The sequence below is a fragment of the Theobroma cacao genome, chromosome 2 (genome assembly GCF_000208745.1).
Source record: "Theobroma cacao cultivar B97-61/B2 chromosome 2, Criollo_cocoa_genome_V2, whole genome shotgun sequence".
NCBI classification, from domain to species: Eukaryota; Viridiplantae; Streptophyta; class Magnoliopsida; order Malvales; family Malvaceae; genus Theobroma; species Theobroma cacao.
The window spans coordinates 1763919-1783233 of record NC_030851.1 but is presented as its reverse complement, the minus strand read 5'-3'; the positions used below and the strand labels follow the sequence as shown (position 1 = coordinate 1783233).

The window sequence follows — 19315 nt, the reverse complement described above, 5'->3', positions numbered from 1 at the left end:
TTAAAATCACATGGATATAAAGTGATAAGTAGCGTTATTTTAATATGTCATGTTATAATTTACTATGATATGACATGTTGTCGTGGTTTATTGACATGATTATGTTTTATGACAAGTTTATATATTATAATAGATAATAACATGACATACTAATATGTCATAATAACATAATTACGTAGTATTTTTTATCTTTCATTTAAAGTCACATAGATATAAAATGATAAATAGTATTATATTAACGTGTCATGTCATAATTTACTCTATCATAATGACATGATCACGTGATATTTTTCATTTTTCATATTAAGATTACATGAATATAAAATGACAAGTAACATTATGTTAATATGTCATTTCACAATTTACTATGACATGATATGTTGTCTTGATATATTAATATGATTATATTTTTGTGACAAGCGGACATATCATACTAAATAATAACATGACATGTTGATGTGTTATGATAATATAATATGACATGTTGTCATGATATATTAATATGATCACGTTTTTATGATAAATTAATATATTATAATAAATGATAATATAACATGTTAATATATTATGATAATATTATCATATAATATTTTTTATTTTTTATTTTAAAGTCACATAAATATAAAATAATAATTAACATTATACTAATATGCCATGTGATCCAACTACGGACCGCTTACAAGACTGACGCTCCACCACCGAGCTGTAGGCGCTACTTAGATTTTCATGTTAGACCTTAGTAAAACAATAGCATGAGATGGGACAAAAAATCTCAACCCCAATAATGGTTTCGGCTAAGCTTTGCCCAATTAATTGCACTCAAGCGAGGCCACCTACATCGGCTACGGCTTAGACGACCAAGAAGGAAAAGAACCGACAAAATTGAGTACTTGTTTTCTTCTTGATGGCGTGGGCTACGGGAGTGTCGTCTAAATCAAATGAATGCCTTTGGACAGTGAAATAAATGCTTCATATAAATATCTATATAAATATCTTGGAGAGAGAGACTTCGAGATTATGTTTGGGAAGATATTTTTCCTTTGTATTTTGCTCCTCATCCATCCAACTGAGAAAATTTAGTTTAATTATCTTGAATTTCGTTTTCCTATTTAAGAGTAACTAATTTTTTTGTTTTGTTAATAAAATCTTAAATTAAGACATAAATGTATGATTTTTTCACACATTTTGTTATAAAATATATTTTCTAAATAGCATAGAAAAATATCACCGTTATAATTAAAATGAACAAAATAACCGATTAAATCAACTTTTCTATGATCTTTTATTTTTCTTCTGGTAGAATAATAGATAAATATTAACTTTTAAGGGTTAAAAGATTTTACAAAGATAACTTAATCATAATCATCGTTTATTCTTCTTCCTTTGTCTCTTACTATATATTTCAAGCCGTATATCCGGGTAATCTGATTCCTATTTTTGGCCATTGCTCCTGGACAAGGAAAACGTGGTTGGATGATCCAACCCTGTCGGAGCCGTATCTGGAGAATGATTGAGGAACAGTTATAATAGTATAGACTATAAAGACAGTTAAGTGGAAGCTGGTTGAAGCTTGTCCGGTTGCAAGTGGGTATCCACCTGGCAGTCCAATTTCTCTGCTAGCCATATCCACTTGCATCAGCAACCCGTTTTGGAAACAGAGAAAAAAAAATTAATACAAATAAGCTTTGAAGAATATAAAAAATAAGCAGCCTCATCTCCCCTTCTCCTATTCTTCTTTCATCATTTCATTTTATATAATGGCTTACCAGTACATAGTTGGAGGAGTGATAGCTTCTCTTCTGGGGTTTGTTTTCTGGTACAATTCTTTGGTAAGAGAACTCAAGAAGACAAGAACATCATCTATGGAGTTCCCAGTGGAAAACCGTGTGAAGAAAACCGGAAACGGCGAGGTTGCTGGGGCTATAGATGTTATCATAGTCGGTGCCGGAGTTGCAGGTGCTGCTCTTGCCTATACTCTTGGAAAGGTCTGAATATCTCCCTCTTTTCCTAGTGTAGCATAAGCTCCTGTTCCGGCCTGGTCCATTCCTGTTATGATATATACTAACTGAAAACTTTTCTTCTTACATGTTGCAGGACGGACGTCGAGTGCATGTGATCGAGAGAGAGTTAAACGAACCTGACAGAATTGCTGGTGAAGGTCTATTACCAGGAGGCTACGTCAAGTTAACTGAGTTAGGCCTGGAGGGTACGCAACTCGTTTTCTTCTTGCTCTTCTCTCTCTCTGTTCCCCGCTAAATTTTGTTACATTGATTTTTGGTACGCCAGATTGTGTAGCTGGGATTGATGCTCAGCGAATTTTGGGTTATGATCTGTACAAGGATGGAAAGAGTACCAAGATATCTTTTCCCCTGGAAAAATTTCAGTCCCATGTGGCTGGAAGAACCTTCCATAATGGACGCTTTGTACAAAAGTTGCGGGAGAAAGCTGCATCTCTTCCCAAGTACTTACCTACTTCATTATAATCATTCTTCAATATGAAACAATTTATGTCAGAGCCAGTTTCCATTGCTGATGTTCATATTACCCTTTTTCGACTTTTTCCCAGATTACTTTCATTGTTCTGTTTTGCTTTACTGGCCCCTGCCATGACAAAATATATACACAGTTTTTCTTCTGTTATCAAAATCTTGACTCGTACAAATTTGCAAAGCTAGCATCTAAGATGCAAGTGATGAAATGGGACTTTCAAGCTCCAAATTCATGTTCTTGTATCCTTTGATTATGCAGTGTAAATCTAGAACAAGGGACAGTAACATCTCTGCTTGAAGAAAATGGGACTATTCTAGGAGTGCATTACAAAAACAAGAGTGGTCAAGAGCTGACAGCATCGGCTCCCCTCACCATTGTCTGCGATGGTGGATTCTCAAATTTGAGACGCTCTCTCTGCTACCGTAAGGTGAAATTGCTTAGCAAATCTTGTCAATTATCAAATTTCTTACTAAACTTAATTAACCTTCTATAAGAAAAATCACGTTAAAAGAAAGTTTATCATTTACATGAATTGCTTAGAACATGGTAAGCAAGTTTTGGGGAAATAAGAGAAGCTTTGAGTCCATAAGGAGCACATACAAATGGGCACATTCATGCTTTCTTGCTTAATCTTCTTAAGTTTTATGCTTTTTACATGAATTGCTTAGAACATGGTAATGTAAGTTTTGGGGAAATAAGAGAAGCTTTGAGTCCATAAGGAGCACATACAAATGGGCACATTCATGCTTTCTTGCTTAATCTTCTTAAGTTTTATGCTTTGAGAAAATATAAAGTTCTTGATTGTTTCTGCAGGTTGATATCCCCTCTTATTTTGTTGGTTTGGTTCTGGAGAACTGTAAACTGCCGCATGCAAATTATGGAGCTATTATACTGGAAGATCCTTCACCTATCTTGTTTTATCCTATTAGCAGCACTGAAATTCGTTGCTTGGTTGATGTACCTAGCCAAAAACTACCTTCTGTTTCAGGTGGTGAAATGGCCCATTTCTTAAAAACTGTGATAGCTCCCAAGGTAGCTGCTGTCTTTCTTTCATCATTTTTGGAAACCTTGCCTTGCAGTTCTGCCTCTCCCTGAAAATTTTAACATCGCCACCGTTATATTTTACTGGTTTCTGTCATCTGTGGACTAACCATATGACTCAATTATACATGCAGATTCCTCCTGAACTATACACTGCCTTTATCTCTGCAGTAGAGAAGCAGAACAACATAAGAACTATGGCGAATAGAACCATGCCAGCAGCTCCACTCCCTACTCCTGGTGCACTTTTGATGGGTGATGCATTCAATATGCGACATCCTATAACCGGAGGAGGAATGACTGTTGCACTATCTGATGTTGTTGTGATAAGGGATCTTCTAAGACCCTTGCACAATCTAGGTAATGCATCGGCAGTTTGCAGATATCTTGAATCTTTTTATACCCTGAGGAAGGTAAGCTACATACATATGTTCCTCTCTGCAGTAAATTTACAATTCATGTATACATTTTGTGCATAAACACCTCCGTTACATTATTTCAAATGTTTCTGGCATTATTTTTGGTAACTAAATTGAGGGCAACTTCTCTAAGTTGCATCAGAAAATGTAGAATTTTGCATTAACTGGATGGTTTTGGTCCTGCATGCAGCCAATGGCATCTACGATAAATACGTTGGCTGACACCCTACACAAGGTATTTAGTGCCTCGTCTGATCCTGCAATGGAGCAAATGCAACAAGCATGTTTCGGCTATTTGAGTCTTGGAGGCATATTTTCAAATGGACTATCATCTCTACTCTCTGGTCTGTACCCTCGTCCATCAAGCTTAGCATTTCACTTCTTTGCCATGGCAGTGTATGGTGTTGGCCGGTTGTTACTTCCATTTCCTTCTCCCAACCGCATTTGGACCGGGGCTAAACTGATTTGGGTCAGTATCTCTGTTAAAATATTGTTACATTGTCATGTTTCTTTGCCAATTGTGTTCACTGCAACTTCAGAACAACCTAAAACAAATCTGACGTGTTACCTTTCCAATTTCTTGTTTTCTCAGGTTGCATCAGGTATCCTTTTCCCCCTTATAAAGTCTGAAGGAGTCAGACAAATGTTTTTCCCTCTAACTGTGCCAGCATACTACAGAGCTCCTCCCCTCTAAGAAAACAGATTCAAGAAATCTGCAGCAACAAGCATCTACAGACATTCAAAGAAACTTTGGTCATTCCGAGAGTCTAACAATTCCAAGTTCACAAGAAAATTTCCTGTCTGCTACTCAGCAACTTGTTGAGCAAGTAAAAGAAGATGCTATCTTAGCAGAGATCATCAAACTTGCTGCAATCCTTCTCGAAATCGTCACAAGAGCAGTTATCCATTGGATTCTAGAAACCCAATTTACAAAATTTGCTTTTGTTTTTTGTTTTTTTTTGCTGATTTTAATGAAAATAGTGTCGAGTCAGTTTTTGAGTAGATTCTATTGAGTATTATTGTACCATTAAAATAAGATAGGATGTAATAATTTTAAATCATAAAAAGATAATAAATTTTAATAAACATTTATGATAGATTTTTTTAGGAAAAATTATGATAATACAATAAAAGTTCTTTTTAATAAAAATCGAAAAGTTTTGTGAAAACCTTTTTTGAGTTTTTCCAATGTTTTAGCTAAAATCTAAAAAATTTGAAAGAGAAAAAAGGTTTTTCTTCAATTTTCCTAACACACCGTCGAAAATTGAGAAAATTTTTATCAAAAGAAAACATCTTGACTTTCCCATGTTGGTAAAAATTAAGAAATTTTTATTCTGTTTAAAGAACTTAAGTCGAATTTAAAATTTCATTAATAAAGATTGATTTACTTAGGTGACTACCCGCACTTAAATAAAAAAAAATTAACGATGACTTCACTTTTGAACGGTTAGAGTTTTGAAGTCACATGTTATGACAATCAAAATAAATGTTTTGACCACATCTAGGCTAGAGAAAGCCAAAATTTTCTTTTACTAAAATTTTCTCAATTTTCGCCAGGATGTTGGGAAAATTGAGAAAAAGCTTTTTTCTTTCCAATTTTTTGGATTTTCTCCAAAACATTGAGAAAATTTTAAAAGAAATTTTCATAAAAATTTATGATTTTTGCTAGCATGTTGGGAAAGTCAAAAAAAATTTAATAAAAATTTGACAATTTACTACAAAATGTTGGGAAAATTAAGAAAATATTTTTTAAATTTTTAGGTTTTTGACAAAACTTGGAAAAATTCACGAAAGGTTTTATAAAACTTCTCGAGTTTTACCAATATGTTAGGAAAGTCAAGAAGAGTTTTTTTTTTTTAGTCAAATTTCTTAATTTTTGCCAGCACATTGAAAAAATTGAGATAAGTTTTCTTTCACCATTTTGAATTTTTATAAAAAAAATATATACAAATTGATTAGTAAAAATAAAATTAAAAATGGAATTAAAATTTAATAAAGTTAAAAATAACACATGATTAATTTGGTACCATTTTACTAATACTTTTTTCACAAGTAACTGTACTTCCAAATTTAATCTGTTTTATACATCAAAACATATTTTTTTAATGCATTTAAGTTGAATTTAAGATTTCATTAGAAAAAATATATCTATTGAAGGGGCCAATCACACCTAAACAAAAAAAAAAAAATTGGAAACGACTCTTTCACATCAACTTAAAATTTTGATTAATATATTATTAAAAATTATATGCTCGATAGATTTTTTTATTGAATCTTGGCATAATATTTTAAAGAGCTCATAAGTTATTCAAAAAAATTTAAATAAATTTCTATTTTTTATTATATTTAATTAAGCCAGTGTACTTTTAATTTTGATCAAATAGACTCTTATAATTAACAGTTGACTAATAACAATATCAGTTTTCATTTTTATGTTATGTGGTATTAATGTGGCAAGCTAACATATTATAGTAAATGGTGACATAACATACTGATGTTATGCTAACATGTGACATACTGTTGTAGCATATTGGCATACGATCATGCAACAATTTTCATGACATGACCACATCATGGTATTTTTCATTTTTCACGTTAATGCCATATGGGTATAAAATGACAAGTAATGTTATACTAACATGTTATAGTATATGGTAATATGACATGTTGTTGTGGCATATTAACATAATCATGCAATATTTTTCATGACATGATCACGTTGTAGTATTTTTTGTTTTTCATGTTAATGATAAATAACTTTATACTAATATGTCATAGCAAATGATGATATGACATACTATTGTGGTATATTAACATGATCACATGATATTTATCATCTTCAATGTAAGACCATGGTAAGATATTAAATGACAAATAATGTTTTGATTAATGTCAAACAATTAATCAACTCATCATGAAGAACCTATTTAGTGCAAAATAAAAGTACATAAAATCATGAAAATAAAATATAAGGTAAAATACCCTGACTCTCCTAAGTTTTGATTATAATTTCACACAAGTCTATTAGTATTTGAAATAGACAATTTGCTAAAAAAAAAATCTTTCGTTGGACACATAAGTCCAGTCGTTAGCTAACCATTAATGTTTCTATTAGTTTGATAACATGAAAATATTTTTCAGATAATTTTACCCTTCATTAATTTTAAAAATTACCATCTTATATAAATTATAATTTTTTATTTTTAAATTTTTTTCTCTCTTATTAAAAAAAGGATAAAATACCTAGACCCCTTAACTTTTGATCAAAATTTCAAACGGGTCCATTAGTTTTCAAAATAGACATTTCATATCAAAAATATTTTATGCTGGATATATAAATCTAATCGTTAGTCAACTATTAATGTTTCTGTTAATTTAATGATGTGACAATATTGAAAGTATAATTTTATCCTTTATTAATTTTAAAAATTACTATTATATAAATTTAAAAAAAAAATCAAGGGAGCAAAAAATTCATGGGAGCATTAGATTTGTGCTCCCAAAGGTGCTCCCCTCCCTTAGGGAGCACCTATTGTGGGGTGGTCGGCCAGTTGCTGGCTAACCACATTGTTTGAGAACAAAAATGAGAGAAAGAAGAAAGGACATTTTAGTCCTTTCATAGTTTTTGTCAACGGTATTTACATTTTTGGGTAGACTATCTATTTTGAAAATTAATAGACTTGCATGAAATTATGATTAAAAGTTAGGGGAATGAGAATATTTTACCTAAAAAAAATTGTCTCTACCTTACCTTTAGCGTTCTCGAGGCCAGAGTGCCAGATCTAGCTCCGATTGTGGGAACACCAAATCCATCTCTAGCCAAATCTCCCCAGTGGGAGCGCGATCTGGTTGCACACCCCCCATGCTTCCTAAAGGAGCATTGATCTCGCCTTCCCCCTAGAGAGATCTAAACGGATATGCATTCAATGGCCAAATGTAGTAGCGGGGTGGTCAACCAAGCCGATCGGCTTGAGAAAAATGAAAATAGTGAAAAAAAGTGGAAAAAGAAGAAGGATATTGTAGATATTTTATATTTTTCGTTAACACCATTTACACGTTTAAGGTAAACTGTCCATTTTTAATACTAATGGATTAATATATAATTATAGTCAAAACTTAAGAGGGTCAGTGTATTTTGTCTAAAAATGTATACTAACATTACATTTCTTCACATCATTAAAAGATGTAAAATACAGTAAAACTTCTATAAATTAATACCCTTGGGACCATGAAAATTTATGAATTAATCGAGATATTATTTAATCAACAAATTAATAATTTATTAATTTATACGTTAATTAATAAAAAATTAATTTATGGAGGTATTTTTTATTTTTTTCAAAACATTGAACTTAATACATGTATAATGTAATGTGATTATAGGAATATTACTTAATTACCGAATTATGAATTATCATGATTTTATTTTTGCAACAAACTAAAATTACATTCGATATATACTTAATTAATATACTTTATGAACATTAAGTCAAGTAAAAATATCTATAAAAAAAAGCATACAGTATCACAAACGATAAAATTAAACACAATTATTTTTTGAGATGTAAATAAATCAACAATAACAGATGAAATACGTAAAGTCTAAATAAAAAAATTTAATTTAATTATTTAGAATTTCTTTTCTCTATTTAAGAGTAATTAATCTTTTTATTTTTTAATAAAATCCTAAATTATAACGTAAATGTGTAACTTTTTTGCTCCTTTTGTTCAAAAATTTACATTCTAAATAGCATCAAAGAGTATCATGTTATAATTAAAATGAACAAACTAATCAATTAAATCAACTTTTCTATTTTATTTTTCTTCTGATAGAACAATAGATAAATACTAACTTGTAACCGTTAAAAGAATTTACAAAGATAACAACTTAATTATAATCATCGTTTTTTCTTCTTCCTTTATCTCTTACTATTTATGTCAAGCCATATATCCTGGTGCTTTACCATTTTTGCTCCTATTATTTGCCATTGCTCCTGGACAAGGAATGCGTGGCTGGAAGATCCAAACCTGATGGAGACGTATCTAGCGAATGATTGAGAATCAAGGGTAAAGCTACCAAACGGTGGCTTTAGGTGCCAAAATTTTATAAATTTTTAATTTTATAATAATAATAATAATAATATAATTAATTAATAAAATATTTATTTATTCTTTTAAGTTTAATAAATATTTATTTTATTCTTTTTTCATATTCTTATTAATTCTCAACTACTTATTTTATTTTTCATATAAAAATCAAAATAATTAATAAATTAAAATTTTTTTTATCAATTTTCAATTCCTACAATACTGTCCAATTATTTTTGTTATTTTCAATCAACCAACATTAATATGTATTTTATAATCTCTAATAGTTTTTTTTTAATTATTTTTTATTTTTAATCAATTAAAATATTTAATTATCTCTAATAGTTATTTTTTATATATAAAATTAATATTTATTTATTTTATANTTAAAATATTTAATTATCTCTAATAATTATTTTTTATATATAAAATTAATATTTTTTATTTTATAATATCTATTTTTAAATTTTTCTTTTTTTATTTATTTTTTTTAAATTTTAATTTTCTTTCAAAGAATACATAAAAAATTTATTATACTATTATTTTCATAAAATCATAAGTTTTATTTGTTATTTACAATAAATATTCAACAATTAGGTATTATTATTTTAATTTTATAAATTTTTATTTTAATTTGAATTTTATATTTATTTTTATTTTATATGGTAGTTGATTTATTGAATTAAAAATTTTAATAAAAAAATTATTTAAATATTTAATTTTAAACTTTGGAAGTTATTGAGCCGTACGGGCAACCGCCTGGCTGTCCAATCGCTCCGCAAGTCATATCCACTTGCATAAAGCCGGCTGCAAAGCAAGTGGGTATCCATCCCCCGTTTTGGAAAAAATGATTTAAATAAGCTTTGAAGAGGGAGTACAAAAGATAAGCAGCCTCATCGCCCCTGTTCTCGTATTCTTCTTTGATCATTTCATTCCAGATAATGGCTTACCAGTACATAGTTGGAGGAGTGATAGCTTCTTTTCTGGGGTTTGTTTTCTTGTACAATTCTTTAGTAAGAAGACTCAAGAAGACAAGAATATCTATGGAGTTCCCTGTGGAAAACTGTGTGAAGAAAACGGGGAACGGCGAGGTTGTTGGGGCTACAGATATTATCATAGTCGGTGCCGGAGTTGCAGGTGCTGCTCTTGCCTATTCCCTAGGAAAGGTCTGAATCTCTCTCTCTCTCTCTTTCTTTTCCCTCTATAGCATAAGCTTCTGTTATGTTCTGGCCCATTCCTTTTATGATATAAACTAACTGAAATTCTTCTCTGCAATTACATGTTGCAGGACGGACGTCGAGTGCATGTGATCGAGAGAGAGTTAAATCCGCCTGACAGAATTGCTGGCGAAGCTTTATTACCAGGGGGCTACGTCAAGTTAATTGAGTTAGGCCTGGATGGTGCGCAACTCTTTTCTTCTTGCTCTTTTCTCTCTCTCTCTCTCTGTGTTCCGCGCCAAATTTTGTTACATTGATTTTTGGCACTGCAGATTGTGTAGATGGGATTGATGCTCAGCGAATTTCTGGTTATGATCTGTACAAGGATGGAAACGGCACCAAGATATCTTTTCCCCTGGAAAAGTTTCAGTCCCATGTGGCTGGAAGAAACTTCCATAATGGACGCTTTGTACAAAAGTTGCGGGAGAAAGCTGCATCTCTTCCCAAGTACTTATCTACTTCATCATAATCATTCTTCAATATCAAACAATTTATGTTAGTGCCAGTGTTCATTGCTGATGTTCATATTACCCTTTTTCGACTTTTTCCCAGATTACTTTCATTGTTCTGTTTTGCTTTAGTGGCCCCTGCCATGACAAAATATATACACTGTTTTTCTTCTGTTATCAAAATCTTGACTTGTACAAATTTGCAAAGCTAACTTCTAAGATGCAAGTGATAAAATGGGACTTTCAAATCCAAATTCATGTTCTTTTATCCTTTGATTGTGTAGTGTAAATCTAGAACAAGGGACAGTAACATCTCTGCTTGAAGAAAGTGGGACTATTCAAGGAGTTCATTACAAAAACAAGAGTGGTCAAGAGCTGACAGCATCGGCTCCCCTCACCATTGTCTGCGATGGTGGTTTCTCAAATTTGAGACGCTCTCTCTGCTACCCTAAGGTGAAATTGCTGAGCAAATCTTGTCAATTATCAAATTTCTTACTAAACTTAACTGATCTTCTATAAGAAAAATCATGTTGAAAGAAAGTTTTTCATTTACATGAATTGCTTAGAAAATGGTAATGTAAGTTTTTGGGGAAATAAGAGAAGCTTTGAGTCCATAAGGAGCACATACAAATGGGCACATTCATACTTTCTTGCTTAATCTTCTTGCGTTTTATGCTTTGAGAAATACAAAGTTCTTGATTGTTTCTGCAGGTTGATATCCCCTCTTATTTTGTTGGTTTGGTTCTGGAGAACTGTAAACTTCCGCATGCAAATTATGGAGCTATTATACTGGAAGATCCTTCACCTATCTTGTTTTATCCTATTAGCAGCACTGAAATTCGTTGCTTGGTTGATGTACCTAGCCAAAAACTACCTTCTGTTTCAGGTGGTGAAATGGCCCTTTTCTTAAAAACTGTGATAGCTCCCCAGGTAGCTGGTGCCTTTCTTTCATCCTTTTCGGAAACGTTGCTTTGCAGTTCTGCCTCTCTCTGAAAATTTTAACATCGCCACCTTTATATTTTACTGGTTTCTGTCATCTGTGGACTAACCATATGACTTAATTATACATGCAGATTCCTCCTGAACTATACACTGCCTTTATCTCTGCAGTAGGGAAGCAGAACAACATAAGAACTATGGCGAATAGAACCATGCCAGCAGCTCCACTCCCTACTCCTGGTGCACTTTTGATGGGTGATGCATTCAATATGCGACATCCTATAACCGGAGGAGGAATGACTGTTGCACTATCTGATGTTGTTGTGATAAGGGATCTTCTAAGACCCTTGCACAATCTAGGTAATGCATCGGCAGTTTGCAGATATCTTGAATCTTTTTATACCCTGAGGAAGGTAAGCTACATACATATATTCCTCTCGGCAGTAAATTTGCAATTCATGTATACTTTTTGTGCATAAACAACTCCATTAAATTATTTCAAATGTTTCTGGCATTATTTTTGGTAAATAAATTGAGGGCAACTTCTCTAAGTTGCATCAGAAAATGTAGAATTTTGCATTAACTGGATGGTTTTGGTCCTGCCTGCAGCCAATGGCATCTACGATTAATACATTGGCTGACACCCTACACAAGGTGTTTAGTGCTTCATCTGATCCTGCAATGCAGCAAATGCAACAAGCATGTTTCGGCTATTTGAGTCTTGGAGGCGTATTTTCAAATGGACTATCATCTCTAATCTCTGGTCTGTACCCTCGTCCATCAAGCTTAGCATTTCACTTATTTGCCATGACAGTGTATGGTGTTGGCCGGTTGTTACTTCCATTTCCTTCTCCCAACCGCATGTGGACCGGGGCTAAATTGATTTGGGTCAGTATCTCTGTTAAAACATTGTTACACTGTCATGTTTCTTTACCAACTGTATTCACTGCAACTCAGAACAACCTAAGGATAAAACGAATCTGATGTGTTACCTTTTCTATTTCTTGTTTTTTCAGGTTGCATCAGGCATCCTTTTCCCCCTTATAAAGTCTGAAGGAGTCAAACAAATGTTTTTCCCTCTAACTGTGCCAGCATACTACAGAGCGCCTCCCTTCTAAGAAAAAAGGATGCAAGAAATCTGCAAATCGACAAATATTTAATAAAACTTTGGGCTTTTGGAGAGTCCATGGATCAAATTAGCAAAACTTGTTGTGAACAATTCCAAGTTCACAAGAAAATTTCCTCTCTGCTAGTCAGCAACTTGTTAATCAAGTGACAGAAGATCCCATCTTACCAGAGATCAAACTTAACTGCGATCCTTCTCAAAATCGTCATAAGAGCAGCTATCCATTGGTTCTAGAAACCCAATTAATTGTTTTCTGATTTTAATGAAATTAGTGCTGGATTAGTTTATCAGAATTTATGAATGAACTTGTGATAAAACAAAATGTTAGAATACCGAATTGAAAAATACTAGAATGGCTTTAATGCATGTAACAGTGACACTATCTTTAAGATTTTATTCACATATATTATGTAAAATGATCACAGGTGATAAATCTCGAGGATACAATAAAATTCAATGATTGATTGTATTCTTTGCTAATGAAGTCAATCCATCAGGCATTCACTAATGAACAGCAAGATTATCTAGTAAAATAATACAAAAGAAAATTTGAAGAATTTTAAAAAGAAAAGAGTGAGTGTTCGTTTTTTTTTCCGTATCTTTTTTATTTTAGATAAATGTTTTATTTATAAGCAATCAAGTAATCTTTCAACAAATTCAATTGTGTATGTTTTAGATAGAATCAGTTTCTTATTGTTTTCAACAGCGACAAGTGATATTATAAATAATTAAATATTAAATTTAATTAATTTCAAGTCTACCCAAACTTAGAAAATCGATCCATAATCCATTACCTATTAAAATCCATTTGTAATGGACTCATACTCTTCTTTATTTCAATGACTCATTTTTCTCCCACCTTCATTATTGTTGAAAATATCCAAAGAAAACTCAATTGAAACAGGCCATGTGACCTGAGAGCTGGTTTTATTCTTCACATGACATAAAGTCAAGCTCAACTCAGGCCAAAAACGTTGAAAGCAGGCCATGATCGGCATATCTTAGACAGGAACAAGGCATGTTTCACATTTTCTTCTGGATTCAAGGTTAAAGTTAGCCAAATACCCTAGTATTTAAATGAATCTTGCAGCTTTTAGCTTTTACCTACTCCATGTTTCGTCTTCACACAAGAGGGCACCGTGGCAACATACTTGAATTACTCTTTCAAGTTATTATATATTAATAACTATGGCAAATTTAATTGCATAATAAGAAATCAAAGATGAGGGAATTGACCAAGCCTCAAATTTCCATCCCCAGCAGCTCATTCCACCTCTCATGGAAGTTTATTCTACAATTTGTTTTCAATAATGTTGTCACCCCCAAATTTGGCTTCCATGGTTTAGGAAAACCAGGAAATCACTTTCAAACTCACTTGAAACATTTTTATATATAGTATATTTTTCACTATCATTGTGTCCCAAATCTCACCAAACTCTCCTTGACCAATCCAGTATTACTTGGAGAACCACTCCAAATTTTGATCATTTTGACTAGCTGGGTTTAACCAATTTGTTTATGTCTCAAAATTGGTTTCTTGCTCTGATAAACATAGGTAATCAGATGATTATAGTTTTGTATTTTATTAGGGGTTTGAGTCCTTCTTTTACCCACTTTAATTAAGATTTGAATCTTTCTTCAATCAGAATAAAAAAAAGGGTAATTGAAACTCAAGCTCATATACAGATATTTGAACCCAAAAAGTTTGATCAAGTACTATAGTTTATCAACAATGTAAACTGAAATAAAGTTCAAAATGTAGCTTTACCAGAACCATAGCTAAGATAAAGGACAAAACTATGCTCCATAAACTGTAATAAATTGGCAATAAATGACCCACATGGCAATTAAGCATATTTTTATGAATAGAAATTTTTTGCCTTCATGCAATGTCTCGTTTAGTATTGCTTTTCATAATTTTGTATTACGTGTCTAAGTTTGTATCAACCACAGGTGAGAGAAAATTATGAAAAGAAAGAGTATATGGGGACAGAGGATTTTTATTTATATTGAGCTTAAATAGAAATTGTGGGCACCTGCCAAACTGTATTTAAGAGGCGGAAAGTTTGGCAGTAAACGAGTAATGCAGTCACACGTCAAACAGAAAGCAGAACTTTCAGGAATTATGGAAGGAGAACTATAGAAGGGGACGAAGTCATCAAGTTGCGATCACCTCCTCTTGATCATTCACTGTTGTCCCAGTTTTCCACTTTCATAAAATATGGGATACGAGTGTATAGTTGAAGGGCTGGTAGCCGCTCTGCTGGGGTTTGTTTTCTTGTACAACGCTTTCGTAAGAGGATTCAACAAGACAAAAGCTGCAGCAGGTGCTGCTTCTTCTTCTTCTTCCATGGTGTCTCCAATGGAAAATTGTGTGAGGAAAACAGGGAATGGCGAGGTTGCTGGGAGTACAGACATTATCATAGTTGGCGCTGGAGTTGCTGGTTCTGCTCTTGCTTATACATTTGGAAAGGTCCATTCCCTACATCTCTCTCTCTCTCTCTCTCTATCCCCCCTTCTCCTTCTATAACATCTCTTTTTTGCCCTGAATTTTGATGTTTCTTATTCATGCTTTGATGCTCTTAATGAGAAAAAAAAAACTGAGGAAAGGGAAAGAGAACACATAATTGAAAAAGGTGGAAGACACGGTTCCTTTCCTCCTTTTGCCCCCACGCAGGATCGAACTACGGACCTTCAGTTTACAAGACTGACGCTCTACCACTGAGCTATAGGGGCTGTTTGTTAACAAAGAAAATCAGCAAGAATTTTGCTGGAAAATTTCTTCACCATCGATTCGGACATGTAACATTTCTTCTCTTGCTTACATGTTTCAGGACGGACGCCGAGTGCATGTGATAGAGAGAGACTTAAGTGAGCCTGACAGAATTGTTGGTGAACTTCTACAACCAGGGGGCTACCTTAAGTTAATTGAGTTGGGTCTTGAAGGCATGCAATGAAACTTTTTTGTGGCTCTTCCTTGCTCTGATCTTTCTGGCTTTTGACGTTGATTTTTTCCCCTGCAGATTGTGTAGATGACATTGATGCTCAACAGGTTTTTGGCTATGCTCTGTACAAGGATGGAAAGAATACCAGGTTGTCTTATCCCCTGGAAAAGTTTCACTCTGATGTTGCTGGAAGAAGCTTCCACAATGGACGTTTCATACAAAGGATGCGGCAGAAAGCTGCTTCTCTTCCCAAGTATGTTTCTTTCCCATCACAACCACTTTAACCGTTGTTAAACTGAATCCAAGAACATTTAAAATACAAGTAACTCTTTCTTCCCAAGGGTTTCATTGCTCTGTTTCTTCATATGCCCTGGTTCTACTTTTGCCCATATTAGTTTTACTTTTCTCTTTTGACTTTTTCCACCTGCTTTTACTTTATTTTTTCTCAATGAAGATTTGAACATTTCCTTGCTTTGCTAGCTTGTTTTCATCATTCTCATACATAATAATTGGTTTAATGCAGTGTAACTCTAGAACAAGGAACAGTAACATCTCTGCTTGAAGAAAATGCGACTATCAAGGGAGTTCAGTACAAAACTAAGGGTGGTCAAGAGTTGACAGCATATGCTCCCCTTACTATTGTATGCGATGGTTGTTTCTCAAATTTGAGACGCTCTCTCTGTGACCCGAAGGTGAAGATTCTTATTCAAATGTTGTCAAATGTCATACACTTACTAATATCGATCAAGCTTTTAATTAGAATAAAGTGGTAGTTAATGAAGTTTCTTATCTAGAATTTGGTACCAGCACTCTCTCGTGATCTTCATTTTTACTCTTGAGACAACATGAAGATCTTCATTTGTGTCTGCAGGTTGAGGTCCCCTCTTGTTTTGTTGGATTGGTTCTGGAGAACTGTGAGCTTCCGCATGCAAACTATGGACATGTTATATTGGCAGACCCTTCACCTATCTTGTTTTACCCTATCAGCAGCACCGAGATTCGTTGCTTGGTTGATGTGCCTGGCCAAAAAGTTCCTTCTGTTTCCAATGGTGAAATGGCCCAGTACTTGAAAACTGTGGTGGCTCCCCAGGTACTTATGTCTTTCATTTATCAAATGACTCCCAATTTTATGCAATTAAACGAAATCAAGTTCACTAGCCTTTTGACACCTCTTCTACTGCCCTTAGAAATTTAAGCATCACCCTTTTTAATGTACTGAACTGATTTTCTGGTTATTCATATCAGATTCCTTCTGAACTGCACACTGCCTTTATATCCGCAATTGATAAGGGCAACATAAGAACCATGCCAAACAGAAGCATGCCTGCTGCTCCACACTCAACTCCTGGTGCACTTTTAATGGGTGATGCATTCAATATGAGACATCCTTTAACCGGAGGGGGAATGACTGTTGCACTATCTGATATTGTGGTACTAAGGGATCTTCTAAGACCCCTGTACGATCTGTATGATGCATCTACTCTTTGCAAATACCTTGAATCTTTTTATACCTTGCGGAAGGTAAGCTACACATGTATTCCTCCCTGATAACTTCACAGTTCATGTTCTGTACTTTTGTATAATGTGAAAACTTGGCTTCAGAAACTGTACAATTTTTCCACTTACCGGATGGATTTGGTTTTATGATTTGCAGCCAGTGGCATCTACAATAAACACATTGGCTGGCGCCCTATACAAGGTATTCAGTGCCTCCCCTGATCCAGCAAGGAAGGAGATGCGGCAAGCATGCTTTGACTACTTGAGCCTTGGAGGCGTATTCTCAAATGGACCAATCTCTCTGCTCTCCGGTTTGAACCCCCGCCCCATAAGCTTAGTCCTACATTTTTTCGCGGTGGCTGTCTATGGCGTTGGCCGCTTGTTACTTCCATTTCCTTCACCCAAACGCATTTGGACTGGGGCTAGATTGATTTCGGTGCGTATCTCTATTTTCTTTTGTTTTACAAATTGTGTATCACTGCCACTTCAAGACCACCTAATGCTATATCTGTTGTTTTTTCCAGGGTGCATCAGGCATCATTTTCCCCATTATCAAGGCTGAAGGGGTTAGACAAATGTTTTTCCCTGCAACTGTGCCAGCATACTACAGAGCTCCTCCTGTTCATTGAGAGAATGAGGAAAACAATGGGAAAACTCAGAAACCCCACAAATATTTACTGCTAAGCCAAACTAATTTGTATCAGTAGTTGATCTTCTGCCACGAATTCTTTTTTACTTTCTACCTAAGTAAACAAATCAAGTGTATAATAGGAACCGTGTTGGTATGGTATTATTTCAGAGAATTGACATAGCATTACAGTCTTTCCTTTGAATCAAGTACAATCTTAATACAGCAAAGTTTCATATCACCATAATTGGCATCTGAGACTAGTCTTGGCAAGTTATAGAATTCAACTGTTAACCCTCTGGTTTTGGTTTAAATAGAAATTGAATGTGCTTGGTTGCAACTGCTTTGAAGTGATAAGAAATTAATGTGATGATGAGAAGTAAGATGGTAATATTTTTCAAAGTCTGAAAATCAGTACAACTGTTCTAATGAATGATGTTTTTGTTTAGCAGCCAAAGCTAAGATATCAACTGTATTGTTCTAGGCCTAATTCAAGTGAGTACCCATAGTTTTTTTTCTTTGAAAAGAAAGTCATTGGCATGTGCTCCGATGAATATATTTAATTTAATGATAAATGTACATATTTTCAAAGTAAAACCATATCGTATATAACAAGTTCGTTGTGAGTCGTATTCAAAATAACTCTGCTTTATCAACTTCCTTAAATGCAAAGAAATAGTCAACAAAAATTATTAAAATAAGTTTGATGAACTCAAAGTCAATAGCTGAAGTATGATGGAGGAGTTTGACAAAAATTACCTGACTGCCTGATCTCAACCTCCTCTAGTCCACAATTGAAGTCAAAATATCTTGCACTCGATTAGGTTTATTATGTGATAATAACTACTTGCTTAATAATCTAATGACAAGAGTGCTATTAATATAAAAAATTTCTTATATATGTATCGTAAAATTATGAAAAATATATCAAGCAAGATATCAAGTTGGAGCCGGAAGTTCTTTATTCATTTGTTGACATGACTTGACAATTATATTTATTTCAACATTCTGTGAAAATAACTTTCCTTGACTAAACCCAGTCCTTGCTTTGAAGCTTTCTCCAATATAAACCATTCAGATTAAACATGTTGACAAACCAACAAATAAAAATAGAAATTAGTATAAGTCAAATAAAGCAACTGAAAAATTAAAAATAAATAAAAATTTAACCATTGCCACTGCCATGCTTTGGTGGGAGCTGACTTATTGCACAACCTTGTACTGATTACTACTTCATGTCAATGCTAGTTATGCTGTGGTTTGTTCATTAATTGTTGCATTGGAGGATTTTTTTTGGGGGGTTTTGGCTCTATTTTCACCCCCTGTTTGGCTCCCATTGTATTGAAAGCTTGAAAGATTATTGTTATTGACTATACTTGATCAGATTTTAAGTCTCATTTCCTATATATTAGTATATAGTTTTTCTTTTAATCTGACTATCTGTCGCCCCCTGTTTGGCTCCCATGGTTTTGTCTG

General features: G+C 33.6%; 3 protein-coding genes and 1 non-coding gene across 5 annotated transcripts; 3 read left to right on the top strand and 1 right to left on the bottom strand.

The window, feature by feature from the left end:
• Positions 1447-4952, top strand: LOC18607299 (squalene monooxygenase). The gene is made up of 8 exons (XM_018116603.1): positions 1447-1985; positions 2095-2206; positions 2287-2461; positions 2749-2917; positions 3304-3522; positions 3666-3944; positions 4141-4419; positions 4543-4952. The coding sequence occupies exons 1-8, from the start codon at positions 1758-1760 to the stop codon at positions 4642-4644; spliced, it is 1563 nt and encodes a 520-aa protein (XP_017972092.1). The 5' UTR covers positions 1447-1757; the 3' UTR covers positions 4645-4952.
• On the top strand, positions 9868-13140 carry LOC108660985 (squalene monooxygenase-like). 2 transcript variants are annotated; one of them, XM_018116425.1, is made up of 8 exons: positions 9869-10204; positions 10327-10438; positions 10528-10702; positions 10989-11157; positions 11416-11634; positions 11778-12056; positions 12253-12531; positions 12660-13140. In XM_018116425.1, exons 1-8 carry the CDS (start codon positions 9980-9982, stop codon positions 12759-12761), a joined length of 1560 nt encoding a protein of 519 aa, XP_017971914.1. In that variant the 5' UTR covers positions 9869-9979; the 3' UTR covers positions 12762-13140. The 2 variants fall into 2 exon arrangements, with proteins under 2 accessions (XP_017971915.1, XP_017971914.1); XM_018116426.1 differs by lacking the exon at positions 11416-11634 and having other exon boundaries at positions 9868-10204.
• LOC18607298 (squalene monooxygenase) lies at positions 14846-18086 on the top strand. Its single transcript, XM_018116507.1, has 8 exons — positions 14846-15242; positions 15604-15715; positions 15793-15967; positions 16238-16406; positions 16586-16804; positions 16960-17235; positions 17369-17647; positions 17736-18086. The coding sequence occupies exons 1-8, from the start codon at positions 14991-14993 to the stop codon at positions 17838-17840; spliced, it is 1587 nt and encodes a 528-aa protein (XP_017971996.1). The 5' UTR covers positions 14846-14990; the 3' UTR covers positions 17841-18086.
• On the bottom strand, positions 15434-15505 carry TRNAT-UGU. Its single transcript has one exon. It is a non-coding gene; the product is annotated as a tRNA-Thr (tRNA).